At 54.9% G+C, this 16,113-nt stretch overlaps 1 protein-coding gene across 2 annotated transcripts; it reads right to left on the bottom strand.

Moving 5' to 3' along the window:
• Positions 1–9,224: 9,224 nt before the first annotated feature.
• On the bottom strand, positions 9,225–16,037 carry P3H4 (prolyl 3-hydroxylase family member 4 (inactive)). 2 transcript variants are annotated; one of them, XM_087826110.1, is made up of 8 exons: positions 15,153–16,037; positions 14,837–14,989; positions 14,550–14,721; positions 13,718–13,846; positions 12,255–12,400; positions 11,536–11,622; positions 9,971–10,115; positions 9,225–9,656 (listed from the first exon to the last, which is right to left on the bottom strand). In XM_087826110.1, exons 1-8 carry the CDS (start codon positions 15,630–15,632, stop codon positions 9,634–9,636), a joined length of 1,335 nt encoding a protein of 444 aa, XP_087682236.1. In that variant the 5' UTR covers positions 15,633–16,037; the 3' UTR covers positions 9,225–9,633. The 2 variants fall into 2 exon arrangements, with proteins under 2 accessions (XP_087682236.1, XP_087682237.1); XM_087826111.1 differs by having other exon boundaries at positions 15,234–16,037.
• Positions 16,038–16,113: the final 76 nt, after the last annotated feature.

Here is a 16,113-nt window from a genome sequence, read left to right as displayed (position 1 = left end):
GGTTTGGGTTTTGCCACTTAGTAGTTGTTTCATCTTAGACAAGTTACTTCATCTTTCACCCTGTTTCTCCTCATCTGTAAAATGGGTATATTAGTTATATCTCTCACACGGTTGTGTGTGGGGATGAAATGAAGTAAAGTTTGTGAAAAATCACTGTGACAACTGCTAAATGCTAGAATTTAAATAACTGATATGGAGGGGGTTTTTTTCATTCTCATGACAATTCTGAAAAATCATTAGGGCATCAAAATGATTCTCATTTCAAAGATGAGGAAACTGAGGTTCAGAGAGGTCACAAACCTAGAAAATGGCATGTTCGAAACTAGAACTAGAACTCCTCCTAATTTCAAGGCCCACCAAACCACATGTTCTCCTGGTGGAATAATAGCATAGACATAAAAGGTCAAAGCATTTATGGGGTGGGGCCAGGAAAGGCAAAAACAAATATTTTGGGGTAGAGACAAAAGAGCAATGATTTCGAGAAAATCATTTGTAAACATCGTTGGTAAAAAATCAGGCAGCAGATCTAAAGGAAAACAACACTGGTGTAAAAGAAAATGAGGCAGTGGGCCTCTCATTAGAGGAAGAGTCTGAGTTAGTTACCTGAAAGAACTTCCCAATAGGCAGGTTAAGAAGACAAGGTTGTTTCCTTTGTGTGGTTGATGGACTGAGTGTCTGCTGTACAACATGCCAAAGTCTTACAGACATTCATTCAGCAACACTCAAGTATTGAGCACCAACTGTATGCTAGGCACTGGGTTAGACCCAGATGACACGGAAAGTCAAAATGATCCCAACCCTCAAAGGACTCCCAAAGGGCTAAGTGTAAGCAGGTCACCTTAGCCACTCCGTGTGGGAAGCTTGGGGGAGTGTTGTTAAGGAAACAGTCCTTCCTCTGAAAAGCTTTATAGCCCCAAAGCTAGCACACAGGATGGGCTGGGCAAAGGTACCCCAGCAGCATCCTTGACCACTTTCCCCACCAGAGAAAGGAATAGTGGCTAAACAGTCTCACTTCAGAGGATGGTGCCATCCAAGAAGTCTTTCAGAAGGGGGCCAGGGAGACATCAACATTCCCAACCAGTTCTCATCCCACATGCCAGGACCACTGCCCTTTCCTGTTTCCCTTACTACCCCTCCTCCAGTTTTCTCAGAATCTTTCTTCCTCCCTTATCCCTGCCCTATCCACCTGCTTGCCACCCTACACAGTGCAGTGGCCAGTCCCCTGCTTAGGACACTCTCCTAGGCTGCTGCCACCACCACGGTTTCACTTCCTCCCTCTCCCACACCCCATCTTCCCCTGGCCCCCCCACCCCCCACCACCCTGCACACTGACACACACACCTCCCAGACCCAAGACTGGCTTAACTCCTTCCTTTTTCCCAACTTCAGCATACAGGCAGGGTAGGGCGGGTAGACTGCAGAGGGCTGGGTGGAGAAGCCTGAGTGGGGTGAAGGGGCAGAAATAAGGCTTCCGAATAAAGTGTGTGTGTCTCCCCAGAATGCTTCATGCCTGTCAGCCTGGAACGTGCTGCAACACGTTCAGAGCTCAGCACTAAGGCTGGGAATGGGTGGAGGCACCACCCCAGCATCGGGAAAGACTGGGATGAGAGCAGAGCAAGGAACTTTCTGTGCATTTACTAAGCACCAGGCATGGGGGGCACAGAAAGAATCAGAAAAATGTTTACTATAATCAGCTGTCTATATGGGGGATGTGATCTCATGGAGTGAGGAGGTGCCTCGAGATAAGGAGTCAGAATGAGTCTCTATGGCCACAGTCTCCTCTGTAGCTTGAACTTGAAGGAAAGGCCACAAGGCCATCTTACCCAGTCCCCTGCCTCCAAGTCTTGAAAGGCAGGGATTTCTGTTTGCCAGATCCCCAGAAAAGGAGATTCTCCAGCCTCCCTGGTATGAATACCTTTGTCTCCTTATTCTAACACTGGTAAGTTGCTTCTGATGTTTTGCCTCAATTCATATTTCTGCAGTTTAAACTCATTTCTCTTGCCCAAAGCTCAGTGGAAGCAGAGTCCTTGGGCCGCCAAAAACACATCTGGCTCATTCAACCTTGCAGCTTTCGGAGGCCTCAGACCAAAGAAGGAAAGAGCACCAAGTGGCCTATCCCAAGTTGCCACAGAGACAGAAGTTGCTGGCAAAGAGGGGTCAGATGAGGGACTGGTGGGAGGGAGGGTAGTTGGTGAGGGGGGGAGACACTATTGGGAGGGGTGCGGTGAATAACAGCCAGTGGCCTCCCCCACTCATCTGTTTCCCTGGTTCTCCACGAACCTCTGGGCCGTATAAGGATGTGGAAGAGATTCTGTTCTCTATTCAAACTCAACCTTTTTCCTGTGGGGGCCCCTTCCCCAGACAGAGACAGAGATGTAGGTCTGCACAAATCACACACACACACAGCCTACATGCCCACGCCTCAGGGATATACACTCAAGGGCGCAGATTCAGATACACAAATGCCAGCCCTGTCAGCTCTTTCCCCAACACACACACACACACACACACACATACACACACATTCTCTCCTCTTGCGCCTAAGGTAGCCTCAGGAATGGCCGTTTCTATCAGGAAAGACCCGAGAGCAGACGGGTTGCTAAACTTCAGGCTGACCATGATCCCTCTTCATCACACAGCAGCTCTCCCTGGCGTTACAGCTGCAAGGAGAGCAGACAACTGGACTGTCCCTGTGGCAGGCTGCAGTCAAAGGCAATGCAAAACCAAGAGGCATCTTGAGCATGGGCTTTCTCTCAGCAAGGGGAGAGCCATTTATAGACTGGGGTGGGGGTGGGGGGCTTCTGCCCTGGCTCCTGCCCTTTGGAAGGCCCCCCTTGCTGGTGCTGGGGTTGCACCTTCCACACATGGCCAGGAGGACAAGCCTACACAGAGTTCATACCTTTCCCCTTCGAGACCACATTCTGGGTACCGGCTACTCTGGAATTCCTTGCTCAGCACTGACTCTTGCTTGTAGGAGTACCTTACTCCCGCCCTTCCTCCTGAGAATGGACAGCGGCACCACACACTGTATGTGCACACTTAGACAAAGGGTGGCAAGGGGCAGTTATGGGGGAGGGATGGACACATCACAGCCTTGCAAGCTGGAATATCTACACGCATGTACTGGAGGCCCTCTGTGGTGTGGGGGGAGCCAGGGCGTGAAGGAAAGGGGAGATGGCCCAAGGACTGGGGCCAGGGGACAGTTATCCCCAGAATGCCATGTTCTGAGAAGGAGTCAGGAGTCTCAGTTCCATCCTAGCCCTTCGGTTAATTGTGGAGGTATACTTGTCAAGGTATATCTTAGTAACAGTTTGTTAGCTTGATTCCTAAGTTATTTAGATCTATGTATATGAGCCTCCATTTATACTCCTGCCCCTGCCCTCAGTGTTGGGGTGGGAGGACTTGCTCAGAGTGACCCCTGAACCAGGAGAGGACATTGGCCGCTGCAGAAGGGCCTCTGGGCTCCCAAACTCTTCTGGGGGGAAGGGACACAGGCATCCCCCAGAGCAGGAGCAGGAGCAGGAGCAGGAGCAGGGTAGGTACCGGACCCTGGGGTAGGAGTGCTCCCGCCTGTTTTCTGCCCTTTGTCTAGGAGAGGAGCCTGGGGGCTAGAGGCTGCCCAGGGCCTGGGTCTGGTCTTTTGGTGTGTGCCCAGCCAGGGCAAGGGGGGTGAGCTCTTAATTATAGAGGTAGCTCCAGTGACACTTCACAGCAAGATGTGTGGGTGGGGATAGAATGTCAAAGGGAAAACAGGGAGACAAGAAAACAGAGATAGGAGAGGCTAGAAATAGCACAGGCCTGGATGAGATACCAGGGGCTGGAGGTGGTGGAGGGAGCGGCTAGAGGAAGGTCAAGACCTCTCCAGAGGTCTATCGGGGGTTTGCCCTCCCTTTCCCTCCCACCCTCCCCATCCCCCCACCCCCCCAAGGTGCAATTCCAGGACTTCTGGAGCCCAACAGGGTGGGCTGCAAACATTAGGATTGTATTCTGATCCTGGGACTCCCTGGCTCTCTGAGCATCCCCTCCCCCTCCTGAGTGATTGAGTGGGGAGAGGGGTGGGGGAGGTCTAGCCACCTGAGTCACACCCCTTCCTGCTCCTGGCCAGGGCAACTCCACACACCGGCTGACACAGCTAGAGCCCCACCCACCCTGCCAGCCTGCCTGCCCCTCCCTCTCCCACAAACCAGGAGATGCCTGCCCTGACAGGTGCCCTCCCCACAGAGAGGCCATCCCTCCCTTCTGAGAACACACACACACACACACACACACACACACACACACACACACACAGAGAGATGGCAGGAATTTCTTTTTTCCCTCACCTGTTGAGAATCCTTGGGAAGAAAAAGAAGTAATAGTCTGATCAGAGCCTCCTTCCTGGTATATATGGGGAAACTGAGACTGGAGTCAGGAGATGAATGAACTTCCCTAAAATCACACCAGCAGATTCATATCAGGGCTGGGACTTGAAGCTTTGTCTCCTGCCCACCAGCTCTCCACTCCAGCTCTCCTCAGAGGTCTAAATCTGTAATCTCCCTTTACTTCCTTTAAACCCTCTAAAGCCCAAGAGGGCACCTCCCAGAGCCACAGCCATCAATTATGCAAAGAGACCCTTCCCCCAGCTCCCAGGCCCTCTCCAGCTCCCTTGGTGGAAACTGGAGTTAGGACTTCGAGCCCCCTGGCCATGTACATTAATCCCCGGTCCCATCCCTTGGCCACCAGGGAATTTGAGAGTTGAGATCCTTGAATATTTCATCAGCACTTCAGCCTCAGTTCAAGAAGCAGCCAACGTACAGTTCATGGATAATTTATGGCCCCAGCAGAGAACCTGGAAGTCATGAGGGGGAGGGGCAGAGAGCGTGGGGGTGGGTGAAGGCTGGACCCAGCTGTGAGGAGGGTGCTGGAGAGAAGCCAGCTCCATCCAAAGTGTGAGAGCATTTGGGTGGGGAGACCAGAGATATTTCCATTTTTGAGAATACCAAGGTATTTAAAACAAACAAACAAACAAGCAGGGTTATCAAAATAATTGTGCTAAAGGTTAAAGTCATACGACAAGCATTTTTTTACTTCATTCCTGTCTGTCCCTGTGTCTATAACTTGGTGCATAACTTCATTTGGAGATAATGAAAAATATTAACGGGAAGTCCCCTGTGGCTGTGAGGCTCCCAACACCCACCCAGGCCGGGGAGAAAAGCCAGACTCCCCACTTAAAGCAGCCGGACCTTGATTCTTCCCAGCCTCCCCCTCCAGGAAGGCCATGAGGATTTAGCCAAGTGGTGAAGGGAAAAGGAAGGAATCTCCAGCGGCCACCTCTTACTTTGCTCCAGGAACATAACATCGCACTCTTCTAAAATGAAAGATGGAAAAGGTGACCAGAAATGGCAAATGTCAAGTTCTCTTGGCCTCTTCTTTCAGAGTGGCTTCCCTTGGTGAGTCCTTTCACAGGTTAGTGGATCAAGTACATGTGTGCCTGTGTGCGCCTGTGTGTGCCTCTGTGTGTGTGGGGGGGGAGGTGTAAATGAGCAGGTATATCCTCCCCTTACCTCAGTTTCCCCACCTGAGTCATGGGCATGAGAGATGCTCCCACACCAGGGGCTGTTTGGGGGACAAAACAGATGCTATCCAGGCACCCTGGCACCAGGTGGGTCCCTCGCTGGCATTAATTATGAGGTGATGTGTCCACAGGTTGGCCTTGGGTTTGGCCTGAGGATGACTGGAGTGGGTGGCCCCAGCCCCTAGCACACTCCCATCTAATCCCCAGTCATCTTGGAGCTGGATCCTGGAAAGGGAGCTGGGCTGGATTGCACCAGCCTACCTTAGAGTGAGCCCTGGCCTTGGGGGCCCAATCTAGCCTCTCTGGGCCTTAGTTTCCCGGTCTATGAAACTGGGGGCATCCACCAGAGCTGACCTTGGAGAGAAGTGGGGAAGCTGTGGAGGGCTTGGGCCTTGTGGCTGCCTGGACTTCCCGTCAGGTTATGCAGTTGGCCCCAGTGCCAACTGGACACAGCCTTCTGACACAGGAAGGTGTCATTCTTTGTCCCCAGGGGATCCTGCTCTCCCAGAAAAGGGGAACAAGAGGGTAAGACTTCAACAACTATTTCTCAAACCTAAGAGGGGAATTTCTTCCATTGAAATTTACTGGAATTTTGGGGAAGGCCATGGGACTCCTCCCACCTCACTTGACCATCACGTCTCAGGATTCAAGAATAGGCTAGTCTAAGTGACTCCGGCAAGTCTGTCCCCAGGTGCCCTAACATCCAGCCCAGTCTCAGGGAGCTTACACAGGGGCAAGAATGGCTCTGGGATCAGGCCTGAGGGAGGGTCCCTGACTGCTGCCTCGTCTACCCTCCCTCCCTCCCTCCCTCCCTCCCTCCCTCCCTCCCTCCCTCCCTCCCTCCCTCCCTCCCTCCCTCCCTCCCTTCCTCTCTTCTGGAAGTGAGCTGTGACAATGTGGGCCTTTTGTTTCCACATCTGGCCCTCACCTTCCTCTGTTTGGCCCCTGCTGACAGCCTAAAGGGACAAAGACAACACCAGAGACCAGGGTGGCATTCTCATCTTTCTCCCCCCTGTCTGATTTGAGGAGAAAAGGCTCAAACCCAGCTCAGCCACCCGGCCTTGAGGAACCTTGGACAAGCCGCTTCTCATGGCGCAGCCTCACCTGTGGCCGAGGGGCATTGATATCTACATTGCAAGACTGTTTTGAGTGTTATAAAGAACCTGCCAAGTGTCAGGCACATAGTAGGTATTCAATACACTGTAGTAGTGATGCTTTACGTAGGATAGGGTCTTTCTGGGTCCAGGACACTTCTGTGGCATCTGAGTCTGGCCCCCACTGTGTGAGATCTCCATCCCCAGCGCCCTTTGGGCCATCACTAACCTTCTACCCATTTTCTACAGATGCTATGACTGATGAGGTGCTGGGTGGGGTGCTGGGAGTGGGGTAAGGAGACAGATGTGGAGGAGGCAAGGGCGTCTGGGCTGGGTGGGGTTGGGAGAATGGGCTGGAGGGCCCCAGAGGGCCCACGCTGGGACTTGCTGGGACTCCGTCTCACCGGTTTGGGGAGCTAGCCCAGCACTGGGGAGAGGCTGGCATTAGGGAAAGGCAGGAGGGGTTGGTGCTGCCTGGGAAAGAGGAGCTGAGCATGGCACACCAGCTGGAAAGGCTTGGGCTGATGGTCTGTCTGGGGGATCGGTGCCTAGAAAGGGGCCAGACTTCTGCTCCCAGGGGATACCCTACACACACACACACACACACACACACACACACACACACATACACACACACACTCTGCCTCATTACCACATACTCAGAAATGCTACTCTCAGATGCACACTTGGACACACACATCAACATACTTCTAAAACTGCAACCCCTCTGTTCTCTCCATCATTTTACCCAGTTCTATTTTTCCATCTTATTTATCTTTTTTTCCTTTAATCCTCACCAGAGGATATTTTTTCCATTGCTTTTCAGAGAGTGTGGAAGGGAGAGAGAGAGAGAAACATTGATGTGAGAGAGACACATCGATCGGCAGGGATCAAGCCTGCAAACAAGGTATATGCCTTTGGCCGGAATCAAACCCAGGACCCTTCAGTCCAAGGGCCAATGCTTTAGCCACTAAGCCAAACCAGCTAGGGCTATCTAATAATTTATTATTATTTATAACATTTAGTGTTTACTGCCTGTCTCCCCACTGGAATGCAAGCTCCACCAGGGCAGGGTGCTTGGTCTGCTTTGCCCACTAGTATATGCTCATCACCAGCGTGCCCTCAGTATGTTCTGAGGGAGTGAATCAGAGTCACAAATGCACAGGGACACATGTGCAGAGACACGTTCAGTCACCCACAACATTGCCATGGATGGACACTGTGACCCACGCACACAGGCACACACTCACACCCAGCCTCGCATATCCACACAACGCACAAGCATACAGACCTTCGCACTCCCGCACTTTCAGATTCACACCCACCTTTCAGATTCCAAGGCTCCTAATCACACAGGCAGGCTCCAGCACATCCCTGCTCCCCACCCGCTGAAGTGCCAGCCCCAGAGGGCAGCCCCTCCCAGCAACAAGGGGCAGAGCCTCGGTGGAAGCAGACAACACAGCAGCTTGAAAGGGGTGGGGTTGGGCTGGGCCACCCTGGCACCTGGGTGCTCTCAGGAGACACCACCACTACAGACTCACCTATGGGAGGGAGTGAGGGAGGGAGTTTAATGAGGTCACCTTCGCCCTTGACCCCACCCATCTGTGCTCCAGACTCAGACTCTGGCCTTCCCACCATCATCAGCACCAAGGGCCTAGGAAAGGGGTGTGGGGAGGGGTAGGGAGTTCTCCTGGGCACAGAGATGGGCGGGGCCCAGGCCAGGTCACCTGGCACTTCTGGGGAAAGTAGGGGTGTGGAAAGTGAGAACTCAGCTTCCCAGCTCCAGTTCCACCCTACAGTAAGAGAGAAGGCTCCTCCATCACCCTGCTCCTAGGAGGCCAGAAACATGGGGAGTGAGGCATAATTGTCACCTGGCAGGCCCTGGCCCATGGTCCCTTCCTAAAGACACCCCTTTGGCCCCTGCTTCCCCATTGTGGAACACGGAGGGGACACGGGTGAGTCACAGGGCTGGGTGATAGCCACCAGACACCACTCTCACCCCCACATCTCCAGATTCTCTGCCCCCTAGAGCCCATGCAAGATTGGGCAAGACAGTCTGGCAGTCCCACTACCACCATGAAGTCTCGTTATCCAATGGTATCCCTAGGGCTCCTCTGGCTGCTTAGATGGGGCCCCAATCTTGGCTGTGTCATGGAGAATGGGCAGAGCGGGCAGGGCATGCTCACTCTGACTCCAAGGAACCTGAGTCAGTGTCTGGGAAGTAAAAACCGGGAGTAAATGTCCATGGCCCCTTCCCCTCACTTGCCACATTCCCCAGGGGAAGCCATGCTGAACCGGGAAAACACAGGACATCCCATCTTAGGTATCTGAAACCACCATCTTCCCAGGATTCAGGGCAGAACTGTGTCCTCACGCCCTCTGGCGGCAGATTGCAATGACATGCTGCAGCTCCTCAGGGTCACAAACTCCCAGGGTCCACAGAAGCCAGACTGTGCCTCCTCACCACCTCCTCCACCTCCCTATTTACAGATAGGGGGAGACGGGTGCAGGGAGGGAGGGAAGGACCTGCACCCTCACCACACAGCCCAGGGGAGACTGGACCCCAGGCCCTGTAATTCATTCAACAAGAAACATTTATTGAGCCCCCATGGCCGGTGTGCCAGGAACTGCTGGACTCCTGGTCCAGTACTCTTCATGATGCCAGCTGCCCCCCTGCTGTCTCTGAAATTCAGGCTGAGGCTCCAACTAGGAGAAGCTGGAATCTTCTCCTCCAGGGGGAGAGCACTGGGAGGGGGGCAGGCTGTTAGCAGCTGCAGCGCCACCATCCTGTGGTCCAGAGGCCCAGTGAGGAGGCAGGAGGGGCCCCAGGAGCAGCACTCATGTGTGGGACAGGATGGGGCCTGGTCAGCTATGTCCATTTTACATTTTTAATAAATAGTTCTTGCTGCTGTCCAGGCTGCTAAGGGTGGTCCCATTGGACCCAGGCTTCCCAAGCTCTTGAGAGGTGCAGGGGTGGCTCTCTTCTCATGCTAGTTCAGGCTCTGGCTCTGCAAAGAAAAGGAGAGAGCACTGGGGTGAGCTCCCCACCCACTCCCAACACGTCTGGGTGCTGTCCTGCGGTGAGGTTGGGAAGGCAGAAGTGAGGCGCCCCAGGAATAGGTCTCAGCTGGCCCCTGCTCCCAGGAAGGATGCCACCCCAAAAAGGGGTTGCCAATAGGCTGGAAGGCCCCAGAGGAGGGAGTCTCAGCATCCAACATACATATTCCTCTCTGCCTCTGTAACCCAATGCCTAGATCCGTCTGTCCCCAACCTCCATCTCAGGCTGCATCCCCACCCCTCTACCATGGCTCAAGTCACTGACCAGCTTCAGCCTCATCACCCTTGGCGTCCGGCTCCTGCCAACAGTCAGCATAGATGCCCTCCTCGTAGTCGCCCTCCCCCTCAAACTCAGCATCAGATGGGTGGTCCTTGGGCTCCAAGGGCGGTTCTGTCTCCTCCAGTTCCATCTAGAGCAGAGTTGGGGGAGAAACCAGATCACAGAAGGCACAAACCTGGATCAGCTCCCATCCTATCTGTCTCAAGATCTCACACAGGAACCGTATGAGGGTTTCTCTGACAAAGTCCTATTTCCAAGCTGCCCCCTCCCTGAACTGGTACCTGGGGCTCCACCAGCACAGATTCAGTGTTAGCATAAGCATCCCCCTCCCCACAGCCCACCTTTTAAGTATAAATACCCCTAAAGTACTGCTAGTCTGTGCATAATGTCTGCTCACGCTATTCCCAGCTGGGAACACTTTTACTCCCCGTGCCTGGATAGCTCTTGTTTATCCCTCCAATGACAGGCATCAGCTCCAAGATGCAGCGCTTGATATGACCCTGGCTGGGTCAGGAGTCCTCTGGTACCTGGTGCCCGTGCTGACCTCTCCCACAAGGAGAGGAGTTTTGTGCCTCCCCCTGCTGCTGGAGAAAAGGACTGTGCCTCTCATAATTCACCCCAGCCCCAAACACGGTATCTGGCAAACAGCACACAACGCATAGCAGTATTAAAATGGCTACCACTTGCTGAGCACCTACTACGTGCCAGCTCTATACAAAGTGCTTTACAAACTTGAACTCATTTAATTCTCACTACAAGGTATGAGATGGGCATTAGTCTCCCCACTCAATGGAGGAAGAAATGAAAGTTTGAGGGTTACCTAGAACTTGCCTGGAGGTGGCCCATTTGGGAAGTGGTGGAGCCAAGTCTGACTAGCACCAACCTGGATGCTACGAGTGTAGACCTGGCCCCCATGTTCAATGAGGGAGCATGGTGCTCAAACGAAGGAGGGGGCAGATAAAGAAGCACTGAGCAGGGACCCCTGAGAGAATTCTCACTCTCAAACCCTCATTCAGGGTCAATGTCACACGCCATGGACCGTTCTTACTCTTCAGTCCTTTCACTGGTTCATTCGAACTCAGTTTCTGAGAGCCAGCTTTGTCGTCCCAGGCACTGTGGGAGAGCTGGGAATAACCTGCCCCCCCCCCGCCCCGTTTCTGGAGCACAACCCTCTAGGAGGGTGGCTGGAGAAGGGGCAGAGGGTGGGAGGGATCAGGATTGCAAATAAGTCCAGGTCCAGGTGGAAGGCCAGAGCTGGCATTGCAAGCCTGGAAGACAGAACCAGGGCATGCAGCAGGGCTTCCTGGAGGAGGTGCCACCTGAGCTGGGCCCAGGGGAAGCACAATTCAAATTCAGACATATGGAGAAGGGGGCATGAGAACATTGAGCAGAGAGAGAAGGGCAGGTGTAGATAAGGGACAGGAGAATCTCTCCTGCTTCACAACAGCTGACTGCTGGGAGCTGGGACTGAGCTTTCGCAAAGTGGCCCAAGGAAGAAGACCAAGGGGTCTCCATCACCACCCAGCCCCGGAGGGCAGGGGGACACTTACCTCATCATCGGACTGCAGCAGGTACATGTGCGCGAACTCCAGCAGCTCCCGCAGCTCAGCTGTCTGATTGTGGTAGAGCATGGCCTCCTGGAAGGAGGGAAGGAAAGTGAGGTGAGCTGGACCCTGCTGCCAGATGGTGGAGGAACCAGAGCTCCTAGGATGTGGGTCCTCTGGCCTTTTTCCAGCTCAAGGAGCCTGGAACAGGTATCAGCTCACATGCTGATTGAAAAAATTGAAGCTGTTTGGCGTGCTGGGTTAAGGAGGATTCTGAGGGCTCAGTGAGAAAGAGTGCCTCAATTGATTAGCAATGTCTGCCACTGACAAGGAAATAGCACCACGTGCCCCATATTTGCCAGTGTTGCCCTAGACTCCCAAGGAGTTTCTCAGTTGGTCCAGGCTGGGAGGTCCCTGGGGGAGAAGGCCAGCAATGTGGATGACGAGGGTGGGGAAGGGAGCAGGCAGGAACCAACAGCTATTTTTATACCCCCCACACCCCAGGATATGCCGGCAAGGTAGGTAGTGCCATCCCCATTTTGCAGGTGAGCAACAGAATCAGAAAAGGTCAGCAGTGTTCCCAGGACCACAAAGCTGGGTTTGAACCCAGGACGACAACCACAACCCATATTTTTTCTTTTCACTTCCCATCCTGCCTTCCCAGGGAGCCAGAATTTTTTATCAAACCCCACGGTCCCGAGAGCGCCTCAGAAGGCGATGCCCACCTCCCGGGGCTGGAAGTCCTCCTCCTCCAGGCCCCAGCGAGCCCGGTGGAAGCGGTAATACACCAGGTTCTGCTGCATGACACTGTCCTCAGGGTCGAAGAGCATGTAGCTGGCGGCGCTGCGGGCGGCCTGACGTGCGTCGTTCACTGCAGACAGAAGAGGAGTGAGAGCAGCCCTGGCACTCCCCACTTTTAGGGATGACCCCCACCTCACCCACCCCTTTCTCCCCATTCAGTCCAGTGCCCCTGCCTCCCTAGCCATCTCCCAGAATACCTCTGGGTGTCTCACCCACCCAACCATAATGCAAGCCAGGATGTATTGGGCACTTACTGTGTGCCAGGCCATTTAAGACTCAACATCATTGTCATCCCCATTTTACAGGTAAGAAATGCAAGGCACAGAGGGGTTAGGTAAACTGGTCAAGCTCACGCAGCTGGAGAATTGTCACTGGGGAATTAGAGGCCAGTGGCGGTCCTCAACCTCCTATCCAACCGGACCTATGAAGGGTCTCTTGGCCCCTTGGTCCTCAGGCCCTCCACTCCAACTCCAGCCTCTGTCTGAATCTTGGCATCTCTGCATTGCAGGAACCCTGAGATTGTTCATCCCAGCCCTCCCTGTGGCCAGGATCTCCCTCAAACGAGGAAAGCCTTAAGTTTTGGGGTTTTTTTTTAAGATTTTAAAAAACTGATTTTTAGAGAGAGGGGAAGGGAGAGGGAGAGAGAGAAAGAGAAACATTGTGAGATGTGAGAGCAGAACATTTATTGGCTGGCTGCCTCCTGCATACCCCCTACTGGGGATCAAACTGGCAACCTTTTGGTACACAGAATGTCAACCAATCATCTGAGCCACACTGGCCAGGGCTCTGGTGCTACTTTTTAAAATATCTATATATCTTTATTGATTTCAGAGAAAGGAAGGGAGAGGGAGAGAGAGATAGAAACATCAATGATGAGAGTCTTTGATTGGCTGCCTCCTGCATGCCCCCTAGTGGGGATTGAGCCAGCAACCTGAGCATGTGCCCTGACCAGGAAACCAACCCCCATCTCCTGGATCCTAGGTTGATGCTGGGGGGGGGGGGGGGGGGCCAGGCTGATGCTACTTTTTATTAGCTATGTGACTAATGGCCCCTTGCCCTCCATGAGCCTCTGTTTCCTCATCTGAAAAATGGGTCCAGTAATGTCAGGGGGTTGGTGAGAGGATGAAGTGAGATAAACAGATGTGGCAGGGCTTTGTAAACTTTCAAGTGCTGTGCAATTGTTGGCTATCTAGTCATTTACTCAAGAGGCCCTGGAATCCTCCCGAGGCTGCTCTCTGTTCTCTTCCACAAGCCTCACCTGCCACCCCACATTGTCCTCCCAATTGCCCAGGGGCCTGAATTCTGAGGATTGGCTTCCCCTGACTCTGTGATGCCCCCAGTACAGTGCTCTCCGCTCCCCACCCCCTAAGCCCACCAGGAGACTCACATTTGTAGTAGGCAAACTGCAGGTAGTGATACATGGTGGCCACAAACTTCTCCACGAAGTAGCCACCCACGTTGGGGGTCAAGTTGGCCTCACAGTCCACCTTGCACTGCAGGGATTCTGCAAAGATATCTGGGGGATGGGAAGCAGTGGTGAGAAGCTGGTGGTGTGCTGAACAGCTCCGTTCCTCAGATGGGGCGATGGAGATGACTTTAGTCCCAGCTCTGCCTGCAGAGGCTGTTGGAATCACCTGAGATGTGGTAGATAGGATGAGTAATGCTGAGGGCAGGGCTGACTTACCACCCACAGCTCTGCTCTCTGGGAGAGTGGCAGGTGAGGTTTGGAAGCGGGACTGATGCCCAGATTCAAAAGCTCAGGACAGCCCTTTCTGCCCTGCATTGAGGGACTCCTGCAGTTAGGGACTCCCAGACTAGGTGTGATTTCTGGCCACAAAATGCTTTTGGTACATATGTGCTGGGCTATTTCCCATCTCAGTTGGGCACCTTTCACCTGTATTGACCTCTCCCTGGAGAGCCTGTGAACCCAACCTCCCCAGATCCTTTAGGGATGTCACTGCCTCTCTCCACTGATGCCCAGCACCTTAGACACTCCAGACTGCAGCCCTTTTGCACCCAGTGGCAGGGGACCTATTACCCTGTCTCTCTCAGCCGACTGCACACTCCACACTCCCAGGGGCGGGATTACACCTGACTCCTGACTACCTCCCAAGCACTAAGTAGGTGCTCCATAAATGTGTTAAGGGGCCTGAGTTGTTCTGGGAAGCAGAGCTCAGTGGTGGCCGGGAAGGATGCCCCATGGGTTTGGGCAGGGGTACCTGCTATGGCAGGGTAGAAGTCCTTGAAGTCCACCTGCTCGTGGGCCCCCTCGCAGCCAGCCAGACAGCGGGCAAAGATAGCCAGGTACTCGGCCAGGGCCCGCTCCATGTCCTCTGTGCTGCTGCGGAAATCCCCGCTATTGTAGAGCTTCACCGCCCGGAGGAACACGGCCTGGAGCGGAGCGTGGTGGGGGATCAGGGAAACCCCCACCACGCTCCCCTCCTCCACAAGTCCTTTGGGGGGATTAGGGAGGAGCTTTAGGGACAGCCCTTCCCCGCCACCCCACCTCATAGGGCTGCGCCTCCAAGTCGGTGAGTGGCTCCTCGGCCGCATCCAGCAGCCCCCGGTAGTAGTTGAGATACTTGGTGGTTAGCTCGTGCTTGGGGTTCTTCTGGAGGAAGGTGTAGGCCGCGGCCAAGGCCTTCTCCAGCCGGTTAGCCTGCGGGGTGGGGACAGAGTGGGTCAGTAGGGCCAGGGCCCGCTGCTCTGAGCGCACAAGAGGGCTTGGGGATCAATGACAGCAATCGCTCCTCCGTAACCGGCCAGAAACCCGACGCCGCTGGGAGCGACGAGCCCCGCAGGGCCCGGGGGCGGGAGCGCACCTTGAACTGCGCGTAGTGCAGGTACTGGTAAGGCAGTCGGCTCTGGAAGTCGCGCAGCAGCTGGCGCGGCGGGTAGGGTACCTGGAAGGCGGGCAGCGTCCTCTTGCAGCGTCGCAAGCAGGCGGCGCGCTCCAGGACGTGGCCGAAGAGCTGCAGCTCACGGGCCCACTCGTCGCCCTGCCCGCCGTCGTGGCCGGGCGTGGGCCCGAGGGCCGAGGCGGCGGGCGGCGCGGGCCCGCTGCAGTTAGCGTGGCAGAAGGCCTCGCTGTCCCGCAGCAGCCGGTGCAGCCGCAGCGCCGCTTCCAGGTAGCGCGCGCTCTCGCGCCAGCTCTCGGCCTCGTACTGCTCCAGCGCGTGCCCGTAGGCCGTGGCCAGCGGCATCAGGTCCTCGGGCGGGAAGCCCCGGAAACTGTACTTCTCGTACTGCGCCTCGGAGCTGCCCAGCAGCAGCCACAGCAGCACCCAGGCCGCCCGCCCCATACCCCCGCGGCGCCTGCCCGCCGGCTCTCCCGGCGCAGCGCGGTTCCAGGCCAGGCCTGCGGGCGAGCAGGCGGGGTCGGGGCCGGCCCGGCGTGCCTGCTGGGTCTTAACGCCGTGCTCCGTGCAGGCAGGCGGGACGTGGCCTAGGTCAGGTTCCCGGAGAGGCAGAGAACTGCGTCTCCCCTCTTTTCGGAGGGCGCAATGGTGTCCTGAGTCTCCTACGTTGGCCTAGATCCCTGTCCTTAGGCTTACCCTCGACAAACGGGGGGACGCTTCCCGCAAGGATGGAGAGCCCAAAAAGCTCCTCCCCACCTTAAGATTGTAACATTGAGGGAAGTGCCACCTCCCTCTATTCTGCCCTAGCCCTAGGTCCTGGTTTTCCGTCCATCACAGCGCCCCTTCTGTACATGCCCCACCCCGAGTCCTGAAGGGGTCGCTCCAATATTCTCCCAACCCGCGCAGGTTTTACCCTGAACACCCT

The sequence above is a fragment of the Miniopterus natalensis genome, chromosome 17 (assembly GCF_054644295.1).
Source record: "Miniopterus natalensis isolate mMinNat1 chromosome 17, mMinNat1.hap1, whole genome shotgun sequence".
In the NCBI taxonomy this organism is placed as follows: Eukaryota; Metazoa; Chordata; class Mammalia; order Chiroptera; family Miniopteridae; genus Miniopterus; species Miniopterus natalensis.
This window is presented reverse-complemented; position numbering and strand designations above follow the sequence as displayed.

What these genes read in the sequence shown, in the direction of transcription:
- P3H4 (XM_087826110.1), bottom strand. Translation starts at nt 15,632, where the DNA reads ATGGGGCGGGCGGCCTGGGTGCTGCTGTGGCTGCTGCTGGGCAGCTCC. An exon ending in TGCACTACGCGCAGTTCAAG is followed by an intron (nt 14,990 to 15,152) that starts GTGCGCTCCCGC and finishes CCCACCCCGCAG; the next exon opens with GCTAACCGGCTGGAGAAGGC. An exon ending in CTTCTACCCTGCCATAGCAG is followed by an intron (nt 13,847 to 14,549) that starts GTACCCCTGCCC and finishes CCCATCCCCCAG; the next exon opens with ATATCTTTGCAGAATCCCTG.